This window comes from Xenopus tropicalis, chromosome 6 (assembly GCF_000004195.4).
Source record: "Xenopus tropicalis strain Nigerian chromosome 6, UCB_Xtro_10.0, whole genome shotgun sequence".
Lineage (NCBI taxonomy): Eukaryota > Metazoa > Chordata > Amphibia > Anura > Pipidae > Xenopus > Xenopus tropicalis.
The window spans coordinates 149947717-149975573 of NC_030682.2; the positions used below are offsets into that span (position 1 = coordinate 149947717).

At 49.2% G+C, this 27857-nt stretch overlaps 1 protein-coding gene across 3 annotated transcripts; it reads left to right on the forward strand.

The window, feature by feature from the left end:
- Positions 1–26239, forward strand: rhpn1 (rhophilin, Rho GTPase binding protein 1). 3 transcript variants are annotated; one of them, XM_012954516.3, is made up of 16 exons: positions 1–126; positions 3950–4050; positions 7740–7855; positions 13167–13295; positions 14826–14901; positions 16300–16377; positions 18075–18199; positions 18443–18609; positions 19291–19478; positions 19605–19761; positions 21566–21685; positions 22201–22395; positions 22623–22699; positions 23833–23979; positions 24114–24272; positions 24906–26239. In XM_012954516.3, the coding sequence occupies exons 2-16, from the start codon at positions 3976–3978 to the stop codon at positions 25110–25112; spliced, it is 2016 nt and encodes a 671-aa protein (XP_012809970.1). In that variant the 5' UTR covers positions 1–126; positions 3950–3975; the 3' UTR covers positions 25113–26239. The 3 variants fall into 3 exon arrangements, with proteins under 3 accessions (XP_012809970.1, NP_001008116.1, XP_012809971.1); NM_001008115.1 differs by having other exon boundaries at positions 117–126; positions 24795–26206; XM_012954517.2 differs by lacking the exon at positions 1–126 and adding an exon at positions 694–705.
- The last annotated feature ends 1618 nt before the right edge of the window (positions 26240–27857 follow it).

Below are 27857 nucleotides of genomic sequence, written 5' to 3' on the forward strand. Positions count from 1 at the left end.
CAACGAGGGGCGCCGATTGGCGTGTTCGGGGCTTGACATCATGTTTTATGTGTAACCCCGCCCCCAGCTTTTAGTGTGTCAGTGCGAGCGGCGTGTGAGGAGCAGCGGCTGTGGGACCCGGGGCAGGTAACGGGGGTATCTATGGTAACGGGGGTATCTGTGGGACCCGGGGCAGGTAACGGGGGTATCTATGGTAACGGGGGTATCTGTGGGACCCGGGGCAGGTAACGGGGGTATCTGTGGGACCCGGGGCAGGTAACGGGGGTATCTATGGTAACGGGGGTATCTGTGGGACCCGGGGCAGGTAACGGGGGTATCTATGGTAACGGGGGTATCTATGGGACCCGGGGCAGGTAACGGGGGGTATCTGTGGGACCCGGGGCAGGTAACGTGGGTATCTATGGTAACGGGGGTATCTGTGGGACCCGGGGCAGGTAACGGGGGTATCTATGGGACCCGGGGCAGGTAACGGGGGTATCTGTGGTAACGGGGGTATCTGTGGGACCCGGGGCAGGTAACGGGGGTATCTATGGGACCCGGGGCAGGTAACGGGGGTATCTGTGGTAACGGGGGTATCTGTGGGACCCGGGGCAGGTAACGGGGGTATCTGTGGTAACGGGGGTATCTGTGGGACCCGGGGCAGGTAACGGGGGTATCTGTGGGACCCGGGGCAGGTAACGGGGGTATCTGTGGGACCCGGGGCAGGTAAGAGGGGTATCTATGGGACCCGGGGCAGGTAACGGGGGTATCTGTGGGATTATTTAGGCATTTGTGTTGCCTGAGGTGCATTATGGGGGTATCTATGTCGGCGGGGAAGTTAATGGGGTAACTCTATTGTTTGTGGGAGATTATTGGGGTATCTGTTGGAATTGGTGCTGTTACATGAGGTATGAGTGGGAGTTGGGGCAGATAATTGGGGTGTCGGTAGGAGTTGGGGCAGATAATTGGGGTGTCGGTAGGAGTTGGGGCAGATAATTGGGGTGTCGGTAGAACTTGGGGCAGATAATTGGGGTGTCGGTGGGAGTTGGGGCAGATAATTGGGGTGTCGGTAGGACTTGGGGCAGATAATTGGGGTGTCGGTAGGAGTTGGGGCAGATAATTGGGGTGTCGGTAGGAGTTGGGGCAGATAATTGGGGTGTCGGTAGGAGTTGGGGCAGATAATTGGGGTGTCGGTAGAACTTGGGGCAGATAATTGGGGTGTCGGTGGGAGTTGGGGCAGATAATTGGGGTGTCGGTAGGACTTGGGGCAGATAATTGGGGTGTCGGTAGGACTTGGGGCAGATAATTGGGGTGTCGGTGGGAGTTGGGGCAGATAATTGGGGTGTCGGTGGGAATTGGGGCAGATAATTGGGGTGTCGGTGGGACTTGGGGCAGATAATTGGGGTGTCGGTAGGACTTGGGGCAGATAATTGGGGTGTCGGTGGGAGTTGGGGCAGATAATTGGGGTGTCGGTGGGAATTGGGGCAGATAATTGGGGTGTCGGTAGGACTTGGGGCGATAATTGGGGTGTCGGTAGGAGTTGGGGCAGATAATTGGGGTGTCGGTGGGAGTTGGGGCAGATAATTGGGGGTGTCGGTGGGAGTTGGGGCAGATAATTGGGGTGTCGGTAGGAGTTGGGGGCAGATAATTGGGGTGTCGGTGGGAGTTGGGGCAGATAATTGGGGTGTCGGTGGGAGTTGGGGCAGATAATTGGGGTGTCGGTGGGATTGGGGCAGATAATTGGGGGTGTCGGTAGGACTTGGGGGCAGATAATTGGGGTGTCGGTGGGAGTTGGGGCAGATAATTGGGGTGTCGGTGGGAGTTGGGGCAGATAATTGGGGTGTCGGTAGGACTTGGGGCAGATAATTGGGGTGTCGGTAGGACTTGGGGCAGATAATTGGGGTGTCGGTAGGACTTGGGGCAGATAATTGGGGTGTCGGTAGGAGTTGGGGCAGATAACTGGGGTGTCGGTAGGACTTGGGGCAGATAATTGGGGTGTCGGTAGGAGTTGGGGCAGATAACTGGGGTGTCGGTAGGAGTTGGGGCAGATAACTGGGGTGTCGGTAGGAGTTGGGGCAGATAACTGGGGTGTCGGTAGGAGTTGGGGCAGATAACTGGGGTGTCGGTAGGAGTTGGGGCAGATAACTGGGGTGTCGGTAGGAGTTGGGGCAGATAACTGGGGTGTCGGTAGGAGTTGGGGCAGATAACTGGGGTGTCGGTAGGACTTGGGGCAGATAATTGGGGTGTCGGTAGGACTTGGGGCAGATAATTGGGGTGTCGGTAGGACTTGGGGCAGATAACTGGGGTGTCGGTAGGAGTTGGGGCAGATAACTGGGGTGTCGGTAGGAGTTGGGGCAGATAACTGGGGTGTCGGTAGGAGTTGGGGCAGATAATTGGGGTGTCGATAGGAGTTGGGGCAGATAATTGGGGTGTCGGTGGGAATTGGGGTGTCGGTAGGAGTTGGGGCAGATAATTGGGGTGTCGGTAGGATTTGGTGCAGATAATGGGGTGGCGGTGGTACTTGGGGCAGATAATTGGGGTGCCGGTGGCACTTGGGGCAGATAATTGGGGTGTCGGTGGCACTTGGGGCAGATAATTGGGGTGTCAGTGGCACTTGGGGCAGGTAACTGGGGTATCAGTAGAAGCTGGAGCTGGTAACTGGGAAGTTATTGAAACTTGGGGCAGGTAGTGAAGGTAAGTGTGGGAACTGGGGAAGGGAATGGGGTAACAATGGGGCATTTGGCAGGTTACGGTAGCGACAGATTATAGAACATTCCTAATATGTTGATACACACATACACACACACACACACATACACACACACATACACACACACATATAGGGCTGCCATACTGCTCGCTGTGGCTGTTGTTGCTCCCCTCACACACAGTTGCAGTTGGTCAGTGCACAGTGAGGGGCTGTGCATGGTGCGGGGCAATCTCATGGCTTCCCAGGGGGCTGAGGTGCTGGAATAAATGTGTGTGAATGATCTCTATGGCTGAGCACACACAGACCAGTTGCACCTCTATCTATGTGCAGCTGGAGTACAAATGTTGTCTTCTGTGTGATCGGTGGCTGCAGGGAGTCCCTCTGTGGGGCCGGCTGTATGGCTGCAGGGAGTCCCTCTGTGGGGCCGGCTGTATGGCTGCAGGGAGTCCCTCTGTGGGGCCGGCTGTATGGCTGCAGGGAGTCCCTCTGTGGGGCCGGCTGTATGGCTGCAGGGAGTCCCTCTGTGGGGCCGGCTGTATGGCTGCAGGGAGTCCCTCTGTGGGGCCGGCTGTATGGCAGCTCCAACTTATTAGTATAACTGGTAAATGTATGGCATCTCCTTATATCTGCACTGAGGTGGGTGAGTAGCGGGTTCATGGCAATTGGCTAACACCTGGCATCTTATTAGAGGTACTATCTGAACCCAACAAGACTGCCCCATAGAATTTATATGGTGCCATTAAGAGCTCATTTGTTTAGTAGGATGGGGTAGTTACATGGAGCAGCTGGAATGATGCATGATGGGAGCAGAAACAGCCTCTGAGTCACATGGTTGGGATATTAGTGAGTGGAGTGTAATAGGCTTACACCCTCCCCGAAAGCAGCGCTGCCTGTGTGCCTGCCCCCAGCTCCTTACTCACCGTGAGGAATCCCTGGTATCAGCTGCCCTGCCCTGCAGCCTTTGGGCATTCCTTGTCCTCCCTATGAGCCTTTCTGCCTGGCACCCTGGTAACAGCACCCATGGGAGCTCCTCACCGTGCTGTGTATAATAAGCGCCATTTGTTATAAGCCCTGTACTGTGTATAATAAGCGCCATGTGTTATAAGCCCTGTACTGTGTATAATAAGGGTACTGGAAATGCCAGGGCCTCCCAGTCTAGGGCTGGTGCTGGGTATTTCTGATACATGCTTATGGGAACTCTAGGGTAATGTGATTGGTCAGGTAATGAGTAATGGGTTGTCTTTTCTCTCCCGCTCCTAGTGCCACCCTTCCATCGGCTCAGCAGGATGAAAATGGAGCCCATTCCGCCGGACAGTGACCTGTTTCTGACCCACCGTGAGGCTGAAGGCAGCATAAGAAAGGTGGGCACTTATATAATATATATATTACATACATACATACAATCTATTAATGCCAGCAGGGCCCGAACCCACAGTACCCTGGCACAGCAGTTGCAGGCTGGACACAGGCCGGAGAGGACAGCTAATTGTTCACAAACCATACACAATAGATAATGTAGGTCAAAGGAACAGTCACATAGGCCCATCTGTAGTGCACTGAAAGGTGAACTTCCCCTTTAATCAGAGTGTACCTTCTTCTTTGTGTGAGCCGCATCCCAAGGCTTGGTGCTGATTGCTTCCATTGTCACAGAATAAAGCCCGAAAGCCCCCGTCACCCAAAAGGAACAACTCGGCACCTTTTATTTGCTATGGTTTTAAAGGGGAAGTTTATTATGAAAGTGTTTCAGACAGATACAGAACATATTCTGTGGCTTCTCCTTATGAAATCCATGACTTTTGGGGAAATCTGAGATTACATAGCACCCCAATTCTTGCACCCCCCCCCCTTAATTTGTGCTGCATCAGACAGGACAGTGGCATCTACATGTGACGGTGCCATAAATCTGAGTTCATATTAGGGCACCTGTGTTTCCAGCCTTCCTTCCACTAATCCCTCTCCCTGTGAGCTGGCCACTTACACTGCTCTCCTGGCTAAATAATCCCAGGTTGGGGCTCCAGGCAGGGCCCCCACTCAGGGCCCCTGTGTGAGTAACTGTTCCACTGATGAAGGGAAATGGTGCAGAGGACGGAGCAGATAAAGGGCCACTGGAGGAATAGTGATGGACAGGGCAGTACTAAGCTTTAATCACACTAATTACATAAGCTTCTAAACAGTGTTAGGTAATAAGCGCAGGGAGGGAACCTAGGGCTGTATTTATAGGGCAACTGTCTGAGATTTACCCGCCCCATCATAAATGGGAAACCTCACGTATCAGGAACGGCTTCAATAATACATTTCTTTTTTTTTTCCCTGGCAATATCGAAAAAGAGAAGCAGTCCCGTCCCCTTTAGCTGTAGAATATTCCCCTAGAGTTTCCTCACCTGTATAACTCCTTATCATTTACAGTAGGGGGTACATTATCCCTTATAATACATGAGTGATACTCAGAGTTCCCTGTATAACTCAGCTTGCAGCCTTGTGCCTTTATATGGGGGGCACAGAACCCCTCAGTGACTGCTAATATCCTTATCATTTACAGTAGGGGGTACATTATCCCTTATAATACATGAGTGATACTCAGAGTTCCCTGTATAACTCAGCCTGCAGCCTTGTGCCTTTATATGGGCACAGAACCCCTCAGTGACTGCTAATATCCTTATCATTTACAGTAGGGGGTACATTATCCCTTATAATACATGAGTGATGCAGGTCTCTGGCAACTGGAAGGGTTAATAGAGAGACTATCTCACCCCCCCGTTCCTATGTTTTTCCATATTCTGTACAGATACCTTCCCTTGGGCTTCTCTGTGCTGCTCTTTCCTGTTTATCTCCATGTATTTTCCACTCTCCCTGCTGCTCGGGACACCGCTCACCCATCCTGTTTCCGGGTCCTTATCAGGTGTATTTGGGCAGCGGCAGGCTTTCTGATCCTGGCTAATTCCTATGTAGGACGGTTGGATTTATCTGCTGCACATTGGGGCAGATCATCTTGCCACTATCAGTCATGGTGTTCCCATGTTAAGGGCTCCTTGGGGGGAGGGACTTAGAGTTCATACATGCAGCACAGGTCAACCTTCCTTAAGGTTTGGGCACGGGGGTCCTTGAAAAGAATTTGGTACCAGGTTTGGATCAAAGAACATTTTGGCATGGCGGCCCACCTGTCGCCTCCAGTCAGGGTGCTTATCATTTAGCACCCTGGGTGCCATTACTCTAAGCAATAAAATAGCAGCAGGAAGCCCCCACAATGTGTTGGCCTGACCCACTGTAGACTGGACACTATGGCACTTCAGCCAATTTGCCTTCCAGATATTGCTCTTGGATTTGCCGCAAGGTGGGGGGGCATTAGGCAGCAGAGTTTTGCCTCTCTATGTATGTAGTTGAGTTGTTAGAAAGCAGTGGTTCTGCCATGGGGTGTTTCCTATTGGGGCAACCATTACCCGCAGGGGCATGTTCTAGAGCTTCTTCAGGGTTGGCTGCCGATAAAGGGGTAGGGTAGTACAAAATGCCCCAAATTTCTTTCTAGGGTGGGAGTCATGGTAACAAGGTTTCTGGGTGACACCCCCCCCCCTGCCCCGTTCCACTTTCCCATTCTATCACTCAGCAATTGGGAGCCCCAAATCTTTAGGTAAACTAGTTGGATGTATCTTGAATTGCATTTACTATTATTGTGATGCATGGGGTGCCTGGGAATGAAACGTAGATTCGGGGGGGGGGGGTTATTGTTATGTGCTGTTTAAACAAGTTCTATAGAGAGAATTCGGCTCTATTGGGGCCCCGTCAGGCCTGGCCGTGCGTCGTGCTCACTCTGATCTGTCAAGGATTTCGCTTCCACGTAAATTATTCTTTTCATCTTCCCCGACCCCCCCCCCCCCAGCCCAACTCCCATAAACAATCCCTTTGGCTTAGAAAGGATTTGGCAGGCGGGGTCTCTCCCCCTGGCATTATGCCTGTCTCCTGGGCCAACACTTTTTTGTTTAGGGGCTGATTGCTGGGAATTATTGCCCCGCCTATGTTGACTAATACGGGAAAGTAATCGGGGGGTTTCAGTCAGTTGTAAATCAGCTGAAATATGTGGGTGATTCTGTTGCATCGGAAAAGAAAGAGGAATATGCTCTCATTATATATATATATAGATATAGATATATATATATAGATATAGATATAGATATAGATATATATAATCTATATATATATATATATAGATATAGATATATATATAGATATATATCCAAAAAGCCCTATTTTGTAAATGATGAGATAAACTGCCTAGTGATGTCATCATTTATAATCGGTGCTTAATGATGTCATTTCTGTCACATGATTTAACTTGTGTAATGCTATACATAATGTACCCCCTATTGTGCAATATGTAGTGAATAATGTACCCCCTATTGTAAAACATAAGGATATTACAAGTCACTAAAGTGGTTTCTTGTCCTGTATAATCATTATGGAACTCCTCGGGGACTTATTATATCCTTGTATTTTACTATAGGGGGTACATTATTCACTATAAATATATCTATAGCATTGGAGGGGGGGGGATACCTGCAGCTCTTCAACATATGTGTGTTGGGGGTTGAATGAATAGACAACAAACACACAATAGGGCTCATTCATCCCAATTATTTGCTATTTATTGTACAGCGCTGTGGAATATGTTGGCCCATTATAAATAAATGTTAATAATAATATTTGCCCCTCAGCACAGTTAAACCCTAAGGGGACCTGTAAATGCAGAATGGCCTAAATTGGAGAAACCACCGGCAGATTTAGGTAACCCCGGGGCAACTGGATGAGCCCCAAAACAGAGCTTCAGAGGCCCGAGTTAAGCAGAAGGAAATTCTATCCCAAAAACATACATGCGGGATAAATGTTGTGTGTGTGAATGTGATAGGGGCATTAGATTGTATGCTCCTCTGGTGCTGAATCAGTCAGCGCTGTATATATAACATTCTAGTGATGCAGTGAACAGCAAGGGAAGTGCTGGTGGGCTTGTGTATCCTGCTGTGTGTGCAGCACCTTGACCAGACGTGTCTTTGCATTGTAGGGATGTGACCCATTCGCCCAGACACAGAGAAGCAAGCTGCAGCACCGCCGGGCCCGCATCAACCAACAGATCAACAAGGAGATGAGGATGAGAGCCGGGGCGGAGAATCTCTTTCGGTAAATTCAGCTGCAGCAATGCATCGGCTGCGCAGGGCGCTAAGTGCAGAAACATGGCGACTTGTGCCTTTCACATAGCAATGGCCCCTTTGCATTCACGCAGGTTCAATAGAGTAACAGCTAAGAATGTTCCCCTGGTACCGCCCAAACCCTCAATCCTTTGCAAAAGATTCGGCCGAATACCAAACCAGATCCAAATTTGCATGGTCAACGCGGGAAAAAAATGTTCAGTTTATGTGATAAAAAGTCACATGATTTTAATGATTCGGGTTCAGTTTGGCCAGAGGCATGGATCCAGCCAATCCGAATCTTTACCGAATCTAGAACCTAATCCTGGATTTGGTGCATCCCTAGTACCCGGGGCAGGTAAGTAACATAGCAACACTGCCCAGGCAACCGTCCTGGGGGAAAACCTTTAAGTTAACCCTTAATATGTTACAGAACGGACAATTCTGCGCAACTTTTCAATTGGTCTTCATTACTCATGTTTTTATCTTATGCATCATTTGCCCTCTTCTTCGGATTCTTTGCAGGTTTCAAATGGGGGTCACTGACCCCGGCAGCCAAAAATCTTTAGCTCTGTGAGGCTCCAGTTTTATTGTTACTTTTTATTACTTATTTTTCTGTTCAGCCCCTCCCTTATCCATATACCAGTCTCACATTCAAACCACTCCCTGGTTGCTAAGATAATTTGGACCCTAGCAACCAAATAGCTGCTGAAACTCCAAACTGGGGAGCTGATGAACAAAAAGAGAAATTAAACAAAAAAGAGACCAATTGCAAATTGTTTTAGAATATCAATCTCTACTTAAAGTTAACTCAAACGTGATCAACCCCTCTAATTCCCCACAGTGCAGGGCATGCCCCCCCCCCCCCCCACCAGTGAATTTGGCTTACCTTGTCCTTTAAAGCAGCATAAAAGGTAGCTGTTTTTTGTATAATAATAATTTTAAATAATTATGTGACGGACGGTTCGGAATGGCTTGTAACCACACTAAAAGTTAATTATAAGCTAGACTTCCCCTTGTCTCTGCTTTCCATGCAAATAACCAGCTTGTGCCTTACCAGCCTGTGCCAGTGCAGCGGGTATGACCACGTAGGGGTGCCACGGGGCCACCTTTCCCTGTAACTGGTGAGCCTGGATGCAGGACAATGAGGAATCCCTGGCTCCTCTCCTTCCCCAGGGCTCATTACTATTCTGCAGTGGGGGAGCGTCGGAATGAACCCAGGAGGGATCAGTCACTGTGTGTGCCAAGGCACGGGGGGGGGGGGGGTTAACATTAATTACAGTGCGCGGGAGGGCACAGCTACACTCATCCTATTGCAAAGAAAATACAAGTGGAACCCAACGTTATTGGTGCTAATTAGCTTGTCCCGCTAACGGCGCAGTTTTCCCTCATTACTCTAACGGGGGAGAAACATTCCCAGGGTGCTGACAGGCCCAGAAATGTCCAACGGCACAGAAACGTCTCCCTATGTGTCCTTTATTCGGCTTATCCGTGGGCACAGGCCATTGGCATCTACATACTTATAAATCCAGGGGTCCCCTAAGCACTTGTCTCCACGGATACACTTTGCCACAAGCATAGAAAGTAGCAGCCGGAACTGAAAGGGGTTCTTTTGAGTTAACCTTTAGTATAATGTAGAGAGGGATATTCTGAGGCAATTTGCCATTGGTCTTCATTTTTTATTACTTGTAGTTTTTTAATTATTTAAATTTTTGTTCAGCAGCTCTGCAGTTTGGAGTTTCAGCAGCTATCTGGTTGCTAGGGTCCAAGTTACCTAAGCAGCCAGAGTGGTTTGAAAGAGAGACTGGTATATGGATAGGAGAGGGACTAAACAGAAAAATAAATAAGTAACAATAACAATAAATTTATAATAAAATTTATAAGTAACAATAAGAATAAAACTGGAGCCTCACAGAGCAATAGGTTTTGGTTGCCGGGGTCAGTGACCCCCATTTGAAAGCTGCAAAGAGTTGGAAGAAGAAGGCATATAGTTCTGAAACTATTAGAAATAAATAATGAAGACCAGTTGAAAAGTTGCTTAAAATTGACTGTTCCCCCCCCCCCCATATACAGATTATTGCAGGACACACAGTGGGCAAATACATGGAGCAGAATAACCAAGGCCGTGTGTTTCCTCACATACATAGGTAGGTAGGTGGAAAGGTGACCGAGGTTTGTCCCCTGATACGAAGCCCTGCGCTTTACCTTTCCCCCTATAATTAGTAAATACAGAAACCAAGTCTAACCCCCCCCCCCCCCGGGTGTCTGTTATTTCATATCTGCCCATAAAACATTCAGTGCCAGGGGAGCGAGTGTCAGCGCCCGTTGTACACCAGCTTCTGTTTTCGGCCCAGATAAGACCCTGACAATGAACCCGGGGGGGCGGGGGGGGGTGACTCATCTCTACCCAATTCCTGGCTGCAGCCTTTCATGGTCGGAAGCCTTTGTGCGGCACAATGCTGTGGTGTTGAGTAAAGAGCTCGGAGGAGAGAGGCCTTTGTGCTCCCTGAATGCTTGTCCTGATACAAAAGATACCCCCGGCCTCCACTTCTCATGTCACTGCGGTGCAACGCGACTCCCCCTCGCCTGGAAAACAACCTCTTGCCTTTAATTATCCATCTCATTTGTAATGACCCTGGCCCTAGTACTGTGTGAGACGCTTGCCTTGGCATCCCGGCAGCCTGGCACGGCCATAAACTGCTTTCTACATGATATTTTACTGTCAAATCAAAGGGGAAATAAACCTCAGGGTCAGAATATACAAATTAGCTTAATCCCTAATGGGAAATATTACATTCCCATATTTTAGGCACTTACTGGTTATAATGCTCCATGCTTTCCCACCCACACATTTTTTAGGTATATTTCATTACTTGCATCCCTCGCAGCCCCCACATGATTGACAGGCCTGCACTGGTAAACTGTGGGTCTTGGCAAATGCCAAAGGGGCTGTAAGGTGCCACAGACAGTCACTATTTATTGGGCTGGGGGGGCTGTTTGTGCCTCTGGGTACTGGGAATGCCAGGGGGGCTGTAAGGTGCCACAGACAGTCACTATTTATTGGGCTGGGGGGGCTGTTTGTGCCTCTGGGTACTGGGAATGCCAGGGGGGCTGTAAGGTGCCACAGTCAGTCACTATTTATTGGGCTGGGGGGGGGGGCTGTTTGTGCCTCTGGGTACTGGGAATGCCAGGGGGGCTGTAAGGTGCCACAGACAGTCACTATTTATTGGGCTGGGGGGGCTGTTTGTGCCTCTGGGTACTGGGAATGCCAGGGGGGCTGTAAGGTGCCACAGACAGTCACTATTTATTGGGCTGGGGGGGCTGTTTGTGCCTCTGGGTACTGGGAATGCCAGGGGGGCTGTAAGGTGCCACAGACAGTCACTATTTATTGGGCTGGGGGGGGGGGGCTGTTTGTGCCTCTGGGTACTGGGAATGCCAGGGGGGCTGTAAGGTGCCACAGACAGTCACTATTTATTGGGCTGGGGGGCTGTTTGTGCCTCTGGGTACTGGGAATGCCAGGGGGGCTGTAAGGTGCCACAGACAGTCACTATTTATTGGGCTGGGGGGGGCTGTTTGTGCCTCTGGGTACTGGGAATGCCAGGGGGGGGGCTGTAAGGTGCCACAGACAGTCACTATTTATTGGGCTGGGGGGGCTGTTTGTGCCTCTGGGTACTGGGAATGCCAGGGGGGCTGTAAGGTGCCACAGACAGTCACTATTTATTGGGCTGGGGGGGGGGGGCTGTTTGTGCCTCTGGGTACTGGGAATGCCAGGGGGGCTGTAAGGTGCCACAGACAGTCACTATTTATTGGGCTGGGGGGCTGTTTGTGCCTCTGGGTACTGGGAATGCCAGGGGGGCTGTAAGGTGCCACAGACAGTCACTATTTATTGGGCTGGGGGGCTGTTTGTGCCTCTGGGTACTGGGAATGCCAGGGGGGCTGTAAGGTGCCACAGACAGTCACTATTTATTGGGCTGGGGGGGGGGGCTGTTTGTGCCTCTGGGTACAGGGAATGCCAGGGGGGCTGTAAGGTGCCACAGACACTCACTATTTATTGGGCTGCGGGGGGGGGTTGTGCCTCTGGGTACTGGGAATGCCAGGGGGGCTGTAAGGTGCCACAGACAGTCACTATTTATTGGGCTGGGGGGGGGGCTGTTTGTGCCTCTGGGTACAGGGAATGCCAGGGGGGCTGTAAGGTGCCACAGACACTCACTATTTATTGGGCTGGGGGGGGCTGTTTGTGCCTCTGGGTACTGGGAATGCCAGGGGGGCTGTAAGGTGCCACAGACAGTCACTATTTATTGGGCTGGGGGGGGGGGGGGGGGGTTGTGCCTCTGGGTACTGGGAATGCCAGGGGGGCTGTAAGGTGTCACAGACAGTCACTATTTATTGGGCTGGGGGGGGGGGGGGCTGTTTGTGCCTCTGGGTACTGGGAATGCCAGGGGGGGCTGTAAGGTGCCACAGACACTCACTATTTATTGGGCTGCGGGGGGGGGTTGTGCCTCTGGGTACTGGGAATGCCAGGGGGGCTGTAAGGTGCCACAGACAGTCACTATTTATTGGGCTGGGGGGGGGGGCTGTTTGTGCCTCTGGGTACAGGGAATGCCAGGGGGGCTGTAAGGTGCCACAGACACTCACTATTTATTGGGCTGGGGGGGGGGCTGTTTGTGCCTCTGGGTACTGGGAATGCCAGGGGGGCTGTAAGGTGCCACAGACAGTCACTATTTATTGGGCTGGGGGGGGGCTGTTGTGCCTCTGGGTACTGGGAATGCCAGGGGGGCTGTAAGGTGCCACAGACAGTCACTATTTATTGGGCTGGGGGGGGCTGTTTTGTGCCTCTGGGTACTGGGAATGCCAGGGGGGCTGTAAGGTGCCACAGACAGTCACTATTTATTGGGCTGGGGGGGCTGTTTTGTGCCTCTGGGTACTGGGAATGCCAGGGGGGGCTGTAAGGTGCCACAGACAGTCACTATTTATTGGGCTGGGGGGGCTGTTTGTGCCTCTGGGTACTGGGAATGCCAGGGGGGGCTGTAAGGTGCCACAGACAGTCACTATCTATTGTGCTGGGGGGGGGGGGGGGAGGCTGTTTGGGCCTCTGTACTTGAAATGCCCAGGTCTATTTTAAATCTCGGTACAGCATGGTGATTGGCACTTTCTTAATTAAAATCATTTTAATTTCATTTTCCCTAATGCTAATAAGCCAGGGTCTCACTGCTTGGATTATAGTATTTTTACATATAAAATATACTATATAGAAAGGTTTAGATCCATAATGTGAAAAATAAACAACTGTTTTCCTATTACAGTGCAACTACTAACCATAAAGTGAGGGAGACGGTGGCCCTGGAGCTCAGCTACGTCAACTCCAACCTGCAGCTGCTGAAGGAAGAACTGGAGGAGCTGAACAGCTCAGTCGAAATCTACCAGAACGAGAGGTAAGTGGGCTCTGGTGCCGCTTGGAACCAAATTATTAATGAAAAGCAACAGAACCAACCGCTGCTCATCTTCTCATTTCCTCTTAGTTACCCCTTATTTATGATTTGTGCTGAGATATGCCAGGATACTGTGATCTAATAAGAACTGATGGGAATGTAATAGGAACCATAGTTTGTAAGCTCACTGGGGCAGGGACTGATGGGAATGGGATAGGGACCTTAGATTGTAAGCTCACTGGGGCAGGGACTGATGGGAATGGGATAGGGATCTTAGATTGTAAACTCACTGGGGCAGGGACTGATTGGAATGGGATAGGGACCTTAGATTGTAAGCTCACTGGGGCAGGGACCGATGTGAATGTCATAGGGACCTTAGATTGTAAACTCACTGGGGCAGGGACAGATTGGAATGTGATAGGGACCTTAGATTGTAAGCTCACTGGGGCAGGGACTGATGGGAATGGGATAGGGACCTTAGATTGTAAGCTCACTGGGGCAGGGACTGATGGGAATGGGATAGGGACCTTAGATTGTAAGCTCACTGGGGCAGGGACTGATGGGAATGGGATAGGGACCTTAGATTGTAAGCTCACTGGGGCAGGGACTGATGGGAATGGGATAGGGACCTTAGATTGTAAGCTCACTGGGGCAGGGACTGATGGGAATGGGATAGGGACCTTAGATTGTAAGCTCACTGGGGCAGGGGCTGATGGGAATGTGATAGGGACCTTAGATTGTAAGCTCACTGGGGCAGGGACTGATGGGAATGGGATAGGGACCTTAGATTGTAAGCTCACTGGGGCAGGGACTGATGGGAATGTTATAGGGACCTTAGATTGTAAGCTCACTGGGGCAGGGACTGATGGGAATGTTATAGGGACCTTAGATTGTAAGCTCACTGGGGCAGGGACTGGCTGTCCTATAAAAAAACAACTGTCCCTTTCATAGGGAAAGAATAATAATGATATGTGGGTGTATTTGGGCCCCCAGTATCAGAGAATATCTTGCTGCAGAATATTTCGGCCCCAGGGAAGCAATTACCAGGATGTTATATTTTTTGGGAATATTTGTGGGTAAGTCGGTGTGGCTGGATGGGAGGAGGCACCCATGGCACCCAGACAGCTGACACCGCACCCTGCCTTACTCATGTGCCTGAGCTGAGTAATGGGGTACTCCCTCCCGATAACTCCCTCGCCCTCCTCTTTGTGCCACTCACTGCCTTCCCTTTCATTGCTTTGTTGTACCCCGAGCTTCCCATCCAATTCTCTCTTCCCTCTCGTTAGTCTATCACTATACGGGGGCGGGCTGACCTTAATGAATCAGGGCTGTCACCAGCGTGTGAATGGCCCCACCGAGCATTGTCCTGTCGGGATTCAGCGTCTGGGGGAGGCAGCCTTCATATTAGCCCCTGCTCTGCTTGTGCTTGGGGGGGGGGGGGACTGTACCCTCAGGAAGGGCTGAATAAATAAAATAGGAGTCTATAGTTATAATAACTCTATAATAGACTGTGGTTTCTCTCTGTCCTTACAGTGATGCCATCAATGTCCCCATGATACCGCTGGGACTGAAAGAAACTAAAGAACTGGATCTGACTGATGCTCTAAAAGTAAGTGCCAATCTAATTGGTGGCCGAGTCTGCAGCTTTTATCAGCCCCTTTATGGCCCAGACTGGATGCTCTACAAGGGCAGCTTGTGGATATGGACTAAAGGTGGCCATACATGGGCAGATTTCAGATGCCGATATCGGCCCTTTAGACCAAATAGGCAGCTTATCTATCCGTGTATGGGCACCACCGACGGGCCTCCCTGACCGACATTTAGCTGACATTGGCCAGATCTCGATTGGACAGGTTTGACTTTTTCGTCAGATCGCCTGTGCCCAGGGTCGGACTGGGCCACTGGGACACTGGGAAAAATCCCGGTGGGCCCCGGCGGTGCTCCCCCGCCCAACCGTTCCTTCACTGACGCGTTAAATCTACGCGCACTCAAGGGAGGACGCCGGGGGGGGCTTAGGGGATGCGGGCCACCTGCAGGCTGCCCCCCCCCCCCGTCCGACCCTGCCTGTGCCTGCCATTTTAATTCGGCCATAGAGCCAAATTATAAAATTAGTCCGATATTGCCAGCCTGTAGGTAGGCATATTGGGAGAAGATCTGCTTACTTGACGACCTCGCCAAATGAGCGAATCTTAGTGTATGGCCACTTTTACATAGTGTGTCCAGGGTGGGGGCTCAAATCAGGGGTGCAGAATACAACATTAAAAAAGTTTGTATGGCCAAGAGTACCCAGACACACTACTACTTATTAGTGGAATTGACCAATAAAGCTGACAGTTACACAGCCTTCTCCAGCAACACACGTTGGCACTAGAATGAGTCGCACTGAGCACATTGTGGCACCATAGAGACATGCCAACACGCCAGATTTGTGCCCTGTTAAAACTGTGTGCCTGGGCACACCAAGAAGCCCATTTCCCCCAGAGCTGGAAGGACTGCGGCTTCTTAGGCCCCCCAAATGGACACAGCAAATCAAATGTCAGAGTGTCTGTATATGCCGGGTACCTATAGATGTGTGTGTGTGTGTATAACCTCTTGGCTTGTAGTGTGGCACCCAGCAAGCTTCTGTGGCTAGTACTGGCTTTGTTCTGCATTGGGTCCCTGTCTGTCCCACAGTCCAAGAACTCTGCCTCCTCATTAATATTTCACTTTCACAGATACCGTTTCACTTTCACCGAGCAGGGATTTGTGTGTTGCACGGTCACTTTGTAATTAGATTTGAGCTGGGTAATTTGTATGCACAGGTTCAGGTTTCCCTGTGTGTGTGTGTGTGTGTGTAGTTATATAACTGCATTGTGGGTGGGATTAGGGATGCACCAAATCCATTATTTTGGGATTCGGCCGAACCCTAAATCCTTCATGAAAGATCTGCCTGAACTGATTCCGAATCCCTAGTTGGGATGTCACTGTGTTTGGCACTAATTTCTCTTTCTCTGTCTCCCAATAAAAGGACTTCATCGTTCATCACTACGGGGACGACGGAACCCTTTACGACAAGGAGATCAGAGAATTTATGGATCTACGGCAGGTCGGCAACTTTGGCCCATTGTGTTTTTAAATACATGTAATTGAGCTGTTGATCCTCAGCCTCTGAATTCTGGGTGTTGTAGTTCAACAGCGCTCCAAAAGCCACAGGCTGAGGATATTAAAAGGAAACTATCCCCCCAAACAATGTAGGTCTATACAAATATATTGCATAAACAGCTCCCATGTAAAACCCTGCTTCATCTAAATAAACCATTTTCATATAAATATACTTATTTAGCAGTATGTGCCATTGGGTAATCCTAAATAGGAAACTGCCATTTTAAGTACTAAGGGCCGCCCCCTGGGATCATAGGAGATATATATATATTCCAGTTTGGCAAGATTCTTTAATAGTTTGTTGGTTACGTATTTCGTCATTCTGGGGGTATAGTTTTCCCAGTGAGTCGGACGATATAATTCAGGCTTTTAGCAGAGCACTCACAGAATGCAAATAGATGGCCGTGTACTTCATATTATGTGATAAACACAGTGATGGCAGCACTGCATAATCGGCAGGCATGGGGCTTTTGGGAATATTACTTGCAGCACTGAGGATCTCAATAATAAAAATAAATAAGTCTACAAAAGTAGGCTTCATTCTTGCTAATTGCAAATTAAAATTGGCATAGTTTTTTTTCTATTGTGCCATGTTTCCCAGCATATTTGGGTTGTATCCAATGAACAGGCATTCCATTACTGGAGATAATGTAAAACAGCGACCTCTAGTGGCCAAACTGGGATCCCACTGTATGTATATCTTTATTTATAAAGTGCTACTTATGTATGCAGCGCTGTACAGTAGATACATTAATACAAACGGGGGGGTTATTCAGATAATAATAGATAAATACAAATAAATACAAGATACAGTTGCAATAAGTTAATAGTCAGAGACACTTAAGGGTTGATTCACTAAAGGTCGATAAGCGTTATCACGTGCTTTTTTGTGTTGAAAAACCCCCGATTCGCTAAATTATTGCATGCGTTAAGTCGCATATCACGTGCGTTAAATAGCACGCAACCTAATGCGTTAGTTTTAACGCATTGTGTTAATTAGCGAATAGAAATAGTATTAACGCATGATTCACAAACACATATGAAGTGTTAAACGCGCTAAATATCGCATTAGTCATTATGGGAATATTAACCCCTACTTGAAGCAGGCGGTAATTATAGAAAAGTACAGTTCATGAGCTTTTGGCAACACAATATGGACTTTGCAGTGGGATTTATTCCAGTCTGTGTTGGCCCCAGAGTGATGCAGCCGCCAGTTTGCAGGGAAATGGGCATTTTCAGAACAGTAGTTTTCCAAAAGTAATGCCATGTATGGCTAATATGGCGTGCGTTTTTTCCCTCCCACGCGGCAACAATTTGCGCTGCATTAATTAGCACGCGACACGGCAATTACCGCACGAAAACGGTCTTCGCGACATAAATAACGCAACCGGCATCTCGTCTAAATTAACGCAAATATCCTTTTAGTGAAGCACGCGAAAAATAAGACGCTATAAAATTGCTAACGCATGCTATAAACAGCGCTCGTTTTAACGCACCTTAGTGAATCAACCCTTTAATGTATGAACTAAACATCTCAGCAAGGAAAGCCAAGCCAAGTGTTTTCTAGACCTGCAGTTGGTCAGTGTTGAGTTGTCTGTTATTCCTATGGGATTGTGTTGAACTGTTTCTTCCCTTCCGCAGGCCATGAGAACCCCCAGCCGCAGTGATGCCGGGATCGAGCTCCTCATGGAATATTATAACCAGCTCTATTTCCTCGATAACAGATTCTTCCCTCCCAACAAGCCCCTGGGGGTCTTTTTCCACTGGTAAAGGCACTTCTCACCCTCGCTTTGTGCTGCACCTACCTGTCAGTTTGTATTTCTGTCAACAAATCTCTAGCTCTTCCTTGGATTTAACAGTGTAGCAGCCAAGTCTGGGGAGTTACAAATGCAGCCCCTGTCCAGAGGAGCTTCCAATCTATTCTACGTATCTTTTATGCTCTTGGCCCTGTTTTGCAGTTGGTCTGAATGACAAAGAGAGAAGAATTTATGTTTTGTTTTTGCTTCTAGGTACGACTCCCTGACCGGCGTCCCCTCCTGTCAGCGGGCTTTGGCATTTGAAAAGGGGAGTGTGCTATTTAACATGGGGGCTCTGTACACTCAGATTGGGGCTCGGCAGGATCGCCTGTCTGTGGAAGGAGTAGATACAGCCATTGACGCTTTCCAAAAGGCCGCAGGTAAGCCAATCCGGTGCTGCTTGCCCAGTAATTCTGGTTACTAATGAGCCAGAGGCTATATCCCCGGTGATATCTCTGTAGCCATTTGCCGAGTCGGAACGAGAGGGGGCGTGGCTCAAGAGAATTCCTTATGAGATAATGTGACTGCGTCTATGTCATTTATAGAGGCGCCAAGGGTTCCAGATAAATATTCTATTGCAGTTTATTAAAGGGATGGATCATCTTTTCATAACTTAGTATGTTATAGAATGTCCCATTCCTAGCAACTTTGCAGTTGGTCTTCATTATGTTTTCAAATTATTTGTCTTTCTCTTCTGCATCTTTCCTACTTCCAAATGGGCCCCTGGCAGCCAAACAACTATTGCTTTGTGAGGTTACCATTTATTATTATTGATACTTTCTATTCTTTATCTTTCTATTCAGTCCCTCGCTTATTTATATTTCAGTCTCCTGTTCAAACCATTGTTTGGTTGCCAAGGTAAACAAGGCCCTAGCAACTAAAGCTGAAAAACCACAACCAGAAAAAAATGAAAACCAATTGCAAATTGTTCCAGAATACCAATGTCTGTGCCATACTAAGAACCTGGAGAGCTGCAGTACAGACTTGCCTCACCCTCCTTCTCTTACATTATGTTCCGTGCCATACTAGGCTCTCATCCTAATGACTTTTATCTACCCCAGGCTGCTTCAGCTACCTGAAAGAGAACTTCTCCAATGCCCCAAGCCTGGACATGAGCACCGCGTCCCTCAGCATGCTGGTGCGCCTCATGGTGGCGCAGGTCCAGGAGTGCATCTTTGAGAAGTTTGTGTTGCAGAACCCACGGAGCGATTTCTTCACTCAGCTGCAGGCAGCGCAGGAGGCTGCACGGGTGCGTTTGGGGGGCGAATGGAATTGTATTTGTAGTCTCGCTTGTAATAAGCTGTGTGTAACTGTTTTGTGGTGGTTACCTGTTGGCAGTAATTAATGTATGTTTATTTCCCATTTTGTGCCCCAGGTAGAGGAGGTCTATACGCTAGTGTACAGGACAATGACGCAGCCCCCAGTTAAAGACTACATCCCCTTCTCCTGGAGCACCATGGTCCATGTTAAAGCGGAGCATTTCAGAGCGCTGTCCCATTACTATGCAGCCTGTGCCCTGTGTGATTATTCCAGTAAGTGCCTAGGGAAATATCTCTTATGTAGGGGCAGCCTAGAGGGAGCCTAGATTTAAAGGTATTATATTAATCTGTTTTGTGAGAGACAGTATCCCTTATAATACATGAGTGATACTCAGAGTTCCCTGTATAACTCAGCCTGCAGCCTTGTGCCTTTATATGGGGGGCACAGAACCCCTCAGTGACTGCTAATATCCTTATCATTTACAGTAGGGGGTACATTATCCCTTATAATACATGAGTGATACTCAGAGTTCCCTGTATAACTCAGCCTGCAGCCTTGTGCCTTTATATGGGGGGCACAGAACCCCTCAGTGACTGCTAATATCCTTATCATTTACAGTAGGGGGTACATTATCCCTTATAATACATGAGTGATACTCAGAGTTCCCTGTATAACTCAGCCTGCAGCCTTGTGCCTTTATATGGGGGGCACAGAACCCCTCAGTGACTGCTAATATCCTTATCATTTACAGTAGGGGGTACATTACCCCTTATAATACATGAGTGATACTCAGAGTTCCCTGTATAACTCAGCCTGCAGCCTTGTGCGAGTCGTGCCCTCCCCTTCAGATAACCCTGCCTGTCCCTTAGCATTAGCATCAGTGCAGCTATAAGGGCCCCTGGGTGACAGGGCAGCCATTTATCCCTATTTCGGTTGGATTTAGAGTCTCATGTGTGCAAACTCCTGAAACAGCCACTAATCCCTACGAAGGGGCAAATCCAAGCTTATCTTCTCAAGTCTCTCCGGCCACGTTTCCCCCGTGCGTCCTGCGCTCCTTATGTAACGGCACCGTGGCAATCCCTAAGTAGGTCGGCGGCAGATTTCCCTGCAGCTTCCTCGGTACAGAGCAGCGGAGCCCTCGCCGACCCACAGAAATTCTGACTGCAGATAGAAGTGGAATATGGATTTTCTTGCAGAATAAAGCAAATGTTCTTAAAGGAGAAGGACAGGCTGAATCAATGGGGGGTGCCAAACTGTTGGTACCCCCCTGTACCCTTATATCCCAGGCTTGGGGGTACCTTTTCATTTCCTTTTCCTTTAGGATGCTTCTTTAAAAGTAAATGATCCAAGCACCCATTGATTTTGTTTTTAATAGTGGGGTGCTGTAGTTCAGCAATGGCTGATGAGCCACAAGGTCTTGGTGTGGATTTGGTTTGATCTTCTTGATTCTAAAGGTGGCCATACAGTCAATTGGTGAGGTCACCAAACGAGCAGATCATCTCCCGATATGCCCGCCTACTTTAAGCAATATCGGCCTATTGGGCCAAACGATCAAACTGCCGAGACTGCCCCCAATCCAACGGGAAAATCAAACCTGCCCAATTAAGAATTGGCCAATTTTAGGCCAGCTTTTGGTCGGATAGGCCTGTCGGGGGTGCCTATACAAGGGCCTGTGTGTGGCCACCTTAAGTCCTTGTAAGAGCAATCGGCATGGCAACTTCTAATCTATACAAACAGAACATTCAGCCTTCTGGATAAATAGATAAACCCTAATGTGCACCAATTATTCAGAAAGGGGGAAGGAACTCATTCCTCAATGCCTACTGTAAAATGATTCACCCAGAAATTCTGTAAAAGAGGTTCCTATACGGTGGGGCCCAAAGCATTGCATGGGGGGCAGCCTGAAGGCAAGTTAGAGCTAGGCAATTAGAGATCTCGAAGGAATGATCTATCCTGATAGATAGAGATGGATGATATATAGCATCCTTCTACTGTTCCATGTCTATCACATCCGCGTGTTCCCTGTGTGTGTGAGAGGTACAGTTCAGCTCTAACACATTGCTCTCTTTGCTGCAGCTGCCTCTGAAGCTGAAGTGAAAACACAAGAGAAGGCGTTCTCCCAGTTCCATGTTACTGCCCCAGAGGGACCCTCGGTCGGCTTTGTGCTGCAGGACCCCGAAGAACGGAGAAAACTCGGTAAGATTTTCTTTCAAATACCTCCTTTCATGACTTCTCTCATCACTTAGGGCAATAACACACACAGCTACTTGTCGCGGCTACAAAATAGACAGTCCTAATAACTGTCTGTGTGTGTTTTAGCAGAGGCAACTGTCAGTTATACAGGGAACTCTTGAGTATCACTCATGTATTATAAGGGATAATGTACCCCCTACTGTAAATGATAAGGATATTAGCAGTCACTGAGGGGTTCTGTGCCCCCCATATAAAGGCACAAGGCTGCAGGCTGAGTTATACAGGGAACTCTGAGTATCACTCATGTATTATAAGGGATAATGTACCCCCTACTGTAAATGATAAGGATATTAGCAGTCACTGAGGGGTTCTGTGCCCCCCATATAAAGGCACAAGGCTGCAGGCTGAGTTATACAGGGAACTCCGAGTATCACTCATGTATTATAAGGGATAATGTACCCCCTACTGTAAATGATAAGGATATTATACTGATTCTGTATATAAATGTGTGCGTGCAGGGAAGGCCCATTTGAAGAAGGCAATAATGAAGCACGAGGAGGCGATGAGGATTCACGTGCTGAGCAAGATCCTGCGCAAGATGGACATCCTACAGGAAGTGCTCACACTCACCCACAAGCAGTCACTCAGTAAATACTCAGACATCGATCACGAGGAAGATTTCTTTGAGACGGGAGAAGCCCCTGACATTCAGCGTAAGTGCCTGCCCTGCCTGTTTGCTTTCATTAGAGCCGCTGCCCACACTGGGTTTTCAGACGTACCCACTGCTGGTCCCGAGATATCAGTGAGGACTTTCTGCTTACAAGTCATGATTCCAGAATACTGTGATGTCACAACTTGCATGACATCATCCTTGATAAATGACCTCACGAGTCGCGTCCTTAGCTTTATGTGTGATAGAAAATCCATCTTTTTTTTTCAGCAATTACTTGTCAGAGGCCAGAAATCAAAACCCCAGTGTTCTCCAAGGTGAAAGCGACGGACATTTTCCATCGGCTGGTAATTATGGGATATGTTCTCAGCGGGCTGTGAGTTTGGGGTGGGACATAATAGGCCACATCCGGCATGTCTCTGAGGTGCCCCCTATTGTAATGGCTCAGGATGTGGCTCCTAAATCCGAGCTCACTGCCTACTGGGGCTGAAGGGGGCTTCTAAAAGGGCTTCTCAGCCAATTGGAACTGCAGGCTGTTAATTTCTAAGCTATATGAGCTCAGGGTCGCCCCGGCGGCCCAGATCCCCGACCCTTACCTGCAGTCCCCCTGCCCGACCACTCCTCCCCTGATGCATTAAATTACACGCATTCGGGGGAGGATATCAGGTGGGGGGCCCTGCAAGGGGGGCCCCTGCGAGGGGGGGGAAGAGGGAATCGGGACACGGCCGGCGGGGGGCACCTGCAGGGCCCCCGGTGGGCCATTCACCCCCCCCCCCCCGGCCGACCCTGTATGCGTTTGCACAAGTGCTTGCTGGTGAATTTGGCGGCATGTATTTGGGCTACTTAAATATGCCATGGGCAAAATGCCCCAAAACTGTCTGAGCCTTTAACTCAAAGGGGAACAACCCCTTTACGGCAACTTTTAGTATGATGTAGAGAGTGATATTCTGAGACAGTTTGCAATTGGTCTTCTTTTTTTATTTGTAGTTTTTTTTAATTATTTCAGTTTTTGTTCTGCAGCTCCAGTTTGGGGTTTCAGCAGCTATCTGGTTGCTAGGTCCAAATTACCTTAGCAACCAGCAAGTGGTTTGAATGAGAGACAGGAATATAAATAGTAGGGATGCAACGAATTTGCTATTTTAGGATCTGTTCGAACCCCGAACCATACCCTGTATAACTCAGCCTGCAGCCTTGTGCCTTTATATGGGCACAGAACCCCTCAGTGACTGCTGATATCCTTATCATTTACAGTAGGGGGTACATTATCCCTTATAATACATGAGTGATACTCAGAGTTCCCTGTATAACTCAGCCTGCAGCCTTGTGCCTTTATATGGGGGGCACAGAACCCCTCAGTGACTGCTAATATCCTTATCATTTACAGTAGGGGGTACAGTATCCCTTATAATACATGAGAGATACTCACAAATACCTTCGTTACAATGACTAATAAATATTGCATTTTTTTTTTTTTTTAAAGGGTCCCCTGTCGGTTTTCTCAGCGAAGCACAAATGGCGGCCCCCTCAGAAGGTTCACCTTGAGAAAGGGGATGACGGCTTTGGCTTCACCCTGAGGGGGGATGCGCCAGTGCTGGTTGCTGGAATCGTGCCCGGGGGCTGTGCTGCGGTAGGTGAAATCTGATTTCCTGTAGCCTTTAGTGGCGTTGGTACCTGGTTATATTACACGGTGGGGGGGTGGGGGACAGGGTGGGATTCCGGCGCCCGGGCAGGTTTAACATGAGCCATTTTTGGGGTTTTCAGGAAGCCGGAGTAATGGAGAATTCCTACATCGTGTCGGTGAGTGGGGCAGACTGCCGCTGGGCCAAGCACGCTCAGGTGGTGCAGCAGCTCAAGGACGCCGGGGAAGATGGGGTGGATATCGAGGTGGTGGTGTTTCAGAACCCCGAGACACAGATCATGGTAACTTCTATTTTATTTCATCCCACTGTAAGCGCTAATGAGCGGGGTCCCGTGCCCCCGTTTTTATTTGTATTTAAAGCAGCATGATGTAGAGAGTAATATTCTGAGACAGTTTGCAATTGGTCTTCATTTTTTATTATTTGTAGTTTTTTAGTTATTTCACTGTTTGTTCAGCAGCTCTCTAGTTTGGAGTTTCAGCAGCTATCTGGTTGCTAGGATCCAAATTACCTTAGTAACCAGAATGTGGCTTGAATGAGAGACTGGTTTATGAATAGGGGAGGGACTGAATAGAAAGATAAGTAATAAAAAGTAACAATAACAATAAAACTGGAGCCTCACAGAGCAATAGGGTTTGGCTGCCGGGGTCAGTGACCCCCATTTGAAAGCTGCAAAGAGTTGGAAGAAGAAGAAAATAGTTTAAAAACTATAACAAATAAATAATGAAGACCAATTGAAAAGTTGCTTAGAATTGGCCATTCTATAACATACTAACAGTTCTTAAATAACTATTGTCTCCCACAGCTCTGGGGGCCACAGTCCTCATTCAGCTGGCAGAGAGGTGCCCATGGGTGGGCTGGGCATGTACCTCAGCAATGGGATTATAACGCAAGCCCCTCCCTCTCTCTCTCGCAGGTAGTGGACAAGCGAGCCTCTATGCTAACAGCCTGCGAGCTTCTCCGGGGGAACAAGGAGAACAACAAGAAATCCATACTGGGCAGTAAGAGCGCCAGCGCCCTCCGTCTGTGGAGCAAGAGGAGCAAATCCAGCAAGAGGAATCTGAACAGCAACGTGGTCCATCTGCCCTTCAGCGCCGTGCAGAACAGCGAATCCATGTACTGAGGGGTAAATAGCTACTGACTGAGGCGGCCAATAGCGTTAGATTGAGTGCCCGCTGTTCTCTCAGTGCCCTATGGGGGCTCTGTATGTGCCCTGATTCAGGCTTGGGGGTACTTTGCCTGGCTCTTACCCTCTGTAGCAGCGCCCAGTGTACTAACTGTGAGCTAAAGGCTTTGCCCAGTGTACCTTCCTGTGCCCATCTACTGCCAAACCCGTGGGCTACAAACCTCTGTCTATTGGCTGCATCCTGCCATACATCAGCCAGGCCCCCCGTGGCACACACATGCCCCCCCAGCCTCTCTATTTACCCCACTGACTGTACTGCCTGCACTCCGGGGTCAGATATGCCAGAGAAGAGAACCTGCACCCAGTGGGGGGGTGAGTGCAGAACTGAGCAGGAAGGGGCACTTCTCCCAGACGGACAGATGGGGGCACTACTGAGCTGACTAGGATTAAGCGACGAGGAAAGTGACTGTTGGGGAGCGATTGCTGGAAACCGATTGGCTTCTTCATCAGGAAGGTTCTATGGCTGGTTCTTTGGTACATTATTTGTTTCCCCCTGGGTGTCAATGTGACTCCTGTATTTATAAACCCATTTCTAGCGGCTCTTAAAGGGGAAGTTCACCTCGACTTGTATTGGTTGAATTATAAGTCCTGTGCGGAACATTTATGCAATATTCACCCTTTCTGTGTGACGTTTGTGGGGGCTCTGATTTTGTTAGGCAAGAGAGGGGGCTCTGGCGCAACCACATGGCTGGCTGTGCTGCCCCCCCCCCCCCCTACTAAGTGCCTGAAAGGAATCGATTCTGCGCTTGTCGTGTAAAATGGCACCAAGGTGAATAGCGCAGTCACATGACCATATTCTCTGCAAAAGCGTCTCTACTGAAAGGTGAACTTCCCCTTTGATTCTGAGCCTCTGTGTCCTGTGATGTGAGCAGCGTTTCTGCCAATTGTGACGTCACTTCTGCAGCCTGTGCGGGAGGGGGGATACGGTAGCGACTTTCCTCTCGTCTTCTGTCTTTCAGTTTGGGTCCTGCCCCACACAGGGGCAAGCAGGAAAATAGTAAAAAACTAATAAAAACATCAGCATCATAAAAGGTTTAATTGATCAAATATGTTACTGATATTAATTAGACTTCTGTGTGGCGCCTTAATTGGCGCTGATTGGTACCCGACTGTGATTATCTTTGTTTTATCTGTTTGTCTGTGTGCTCTGAGTGGGTGGGGCTACAACCCAGACAGAGGGGAAGGTGAGGGTACGTACAGAATGGGGAGACACAGAGGGACCCTGCCCAGACAGAGGGGAAGGTGAGGGTACGTACAGAATGGGGAGACACAGAGGGACCCTGCCCAGACAGAGGGGAAGGTGAGGGGCACATACAGAATGGGGAGACACAGAGGGACCCTGCCCAGACAGAGGGGAAGGTGAGGGGCACATACAGAATGGGGAGACACAGAGGGACCCTGCCCAGACAGAGGGGAAGGTGAGGGTACGTACAGAATGGGGAGACACAGAGGGACCCTGCCCAGACAGAGGGGAAGGTGAGGGGCACGTACTGAATGGGGAGACACAGAGGGACCCTGCCCAGACAGAGGGGAAGGTGAGGGGCACGTACTGAATGGGGAGACACAGAGGGACCCTGCCCAGACAGAGGGGAAGGTGAGGGGCACGTACTGAATGGGGAGACACAGAGGGACCCTTCCCAGACAGAGGGGAAGGCGAGGGGCACATACAGAATGGGGAGACACAGAGGGACCCTGCCCAGACAGAGGGGAAGGCGAGGGGCACATACAGAATGGGGAGCCACAGAGGGACCCTGCCCAGACAGAGGGGAAGGTGGGGGGCACGTTCGGACTGGGGAGACACAGAGGGACCCTGCCCAGACAGAGGGGAAGGTGAGGGGCACGTACGGACTTGGGAGACACAGAGGGACCCTGCCCAGACAGAGGGGAAGGCGAGGGGCACGTACGGACTGTGGAGACACAGAGGGACCCTGCCCAGACAGATATGGTGCCTGAGGTAGAGCAGCTCCATCTGCCCTTAGTTTCATTACAGAACTCAAGGCCTAAAACCAGTGACTGTGGCTGGCAGACTGGGCAAATAGGTCACTTACTGCCCTGGGACAGTCTGCCCTCCCGGCTGTAGGAATACATGGGTGAGTAGGGGCAGTACTGTCAGCGCAGCACTAGGGGGCACTATCGCTTCACTGAAACCTCACATTCCCTCTAGTTCCACAGCAGCAGAATTATTAGTTGATTTTTATGTTTCCTGGGCTCCTGTAAGGGCTGAGCTGCTGATTTTCCCTTTACCTTAATGTTTCAATCATTTCTCATTTTCAGTTTCTCCTCCAAGTACATTTATTTGTGGCTGTTTGGCACATACGGGTGCCTCCAGCGTCTCTATGGGTCGGACTCATTATGATTAACCCTGAAGGTGCTAATAGAGAATAGGATTGCGGGCAGTGTAGGTACCTGGCGCCGCGCAACCTGCAAAAACAGTTTGGAGTTAACTTTGAGTAGGATGTAGAGAGTAATATTCTGAGGCAATTTGCAATTGGTCTTCATTTTTTTTTTATTATTATCTGTAGTTTTGAAATGATTTCAGTTTTTTTTAGGCAGCTCTCCAGTCTGGAGATTTGGCAGCAGTTTGGTTGCTAGGATATAAATTACCTTAGCAACCGGGGTGTGGTTTGAATGAAAGACTGGTATATGAATAGGAGAGGATTTGAGTAGAAATATAAGTGCTAA

Coding starts and splice junctions, on each gene's coding strand:
- rhpn1 (NM_001008115.1), top strand. CDS start 3,982: ATGGAGCCCATTCCGCCGGACAGTGACCTGTTTCTGACCCACCGTGAG. Junction 7,856..13,166: donor GGGGCGGAGAATCTCTTTCG/GTAAATTCAGCT, acceptor TTCCTATTACAG/TGCAACTACTAACCATAAAG. Junction 18,610..19,290: donor CGCTTTCCAAAAGGCCGCAG/GTAAGCCAATCC, acceptor TATCTACCCCAG/GCTGCTTCAGCTACCTGAAA.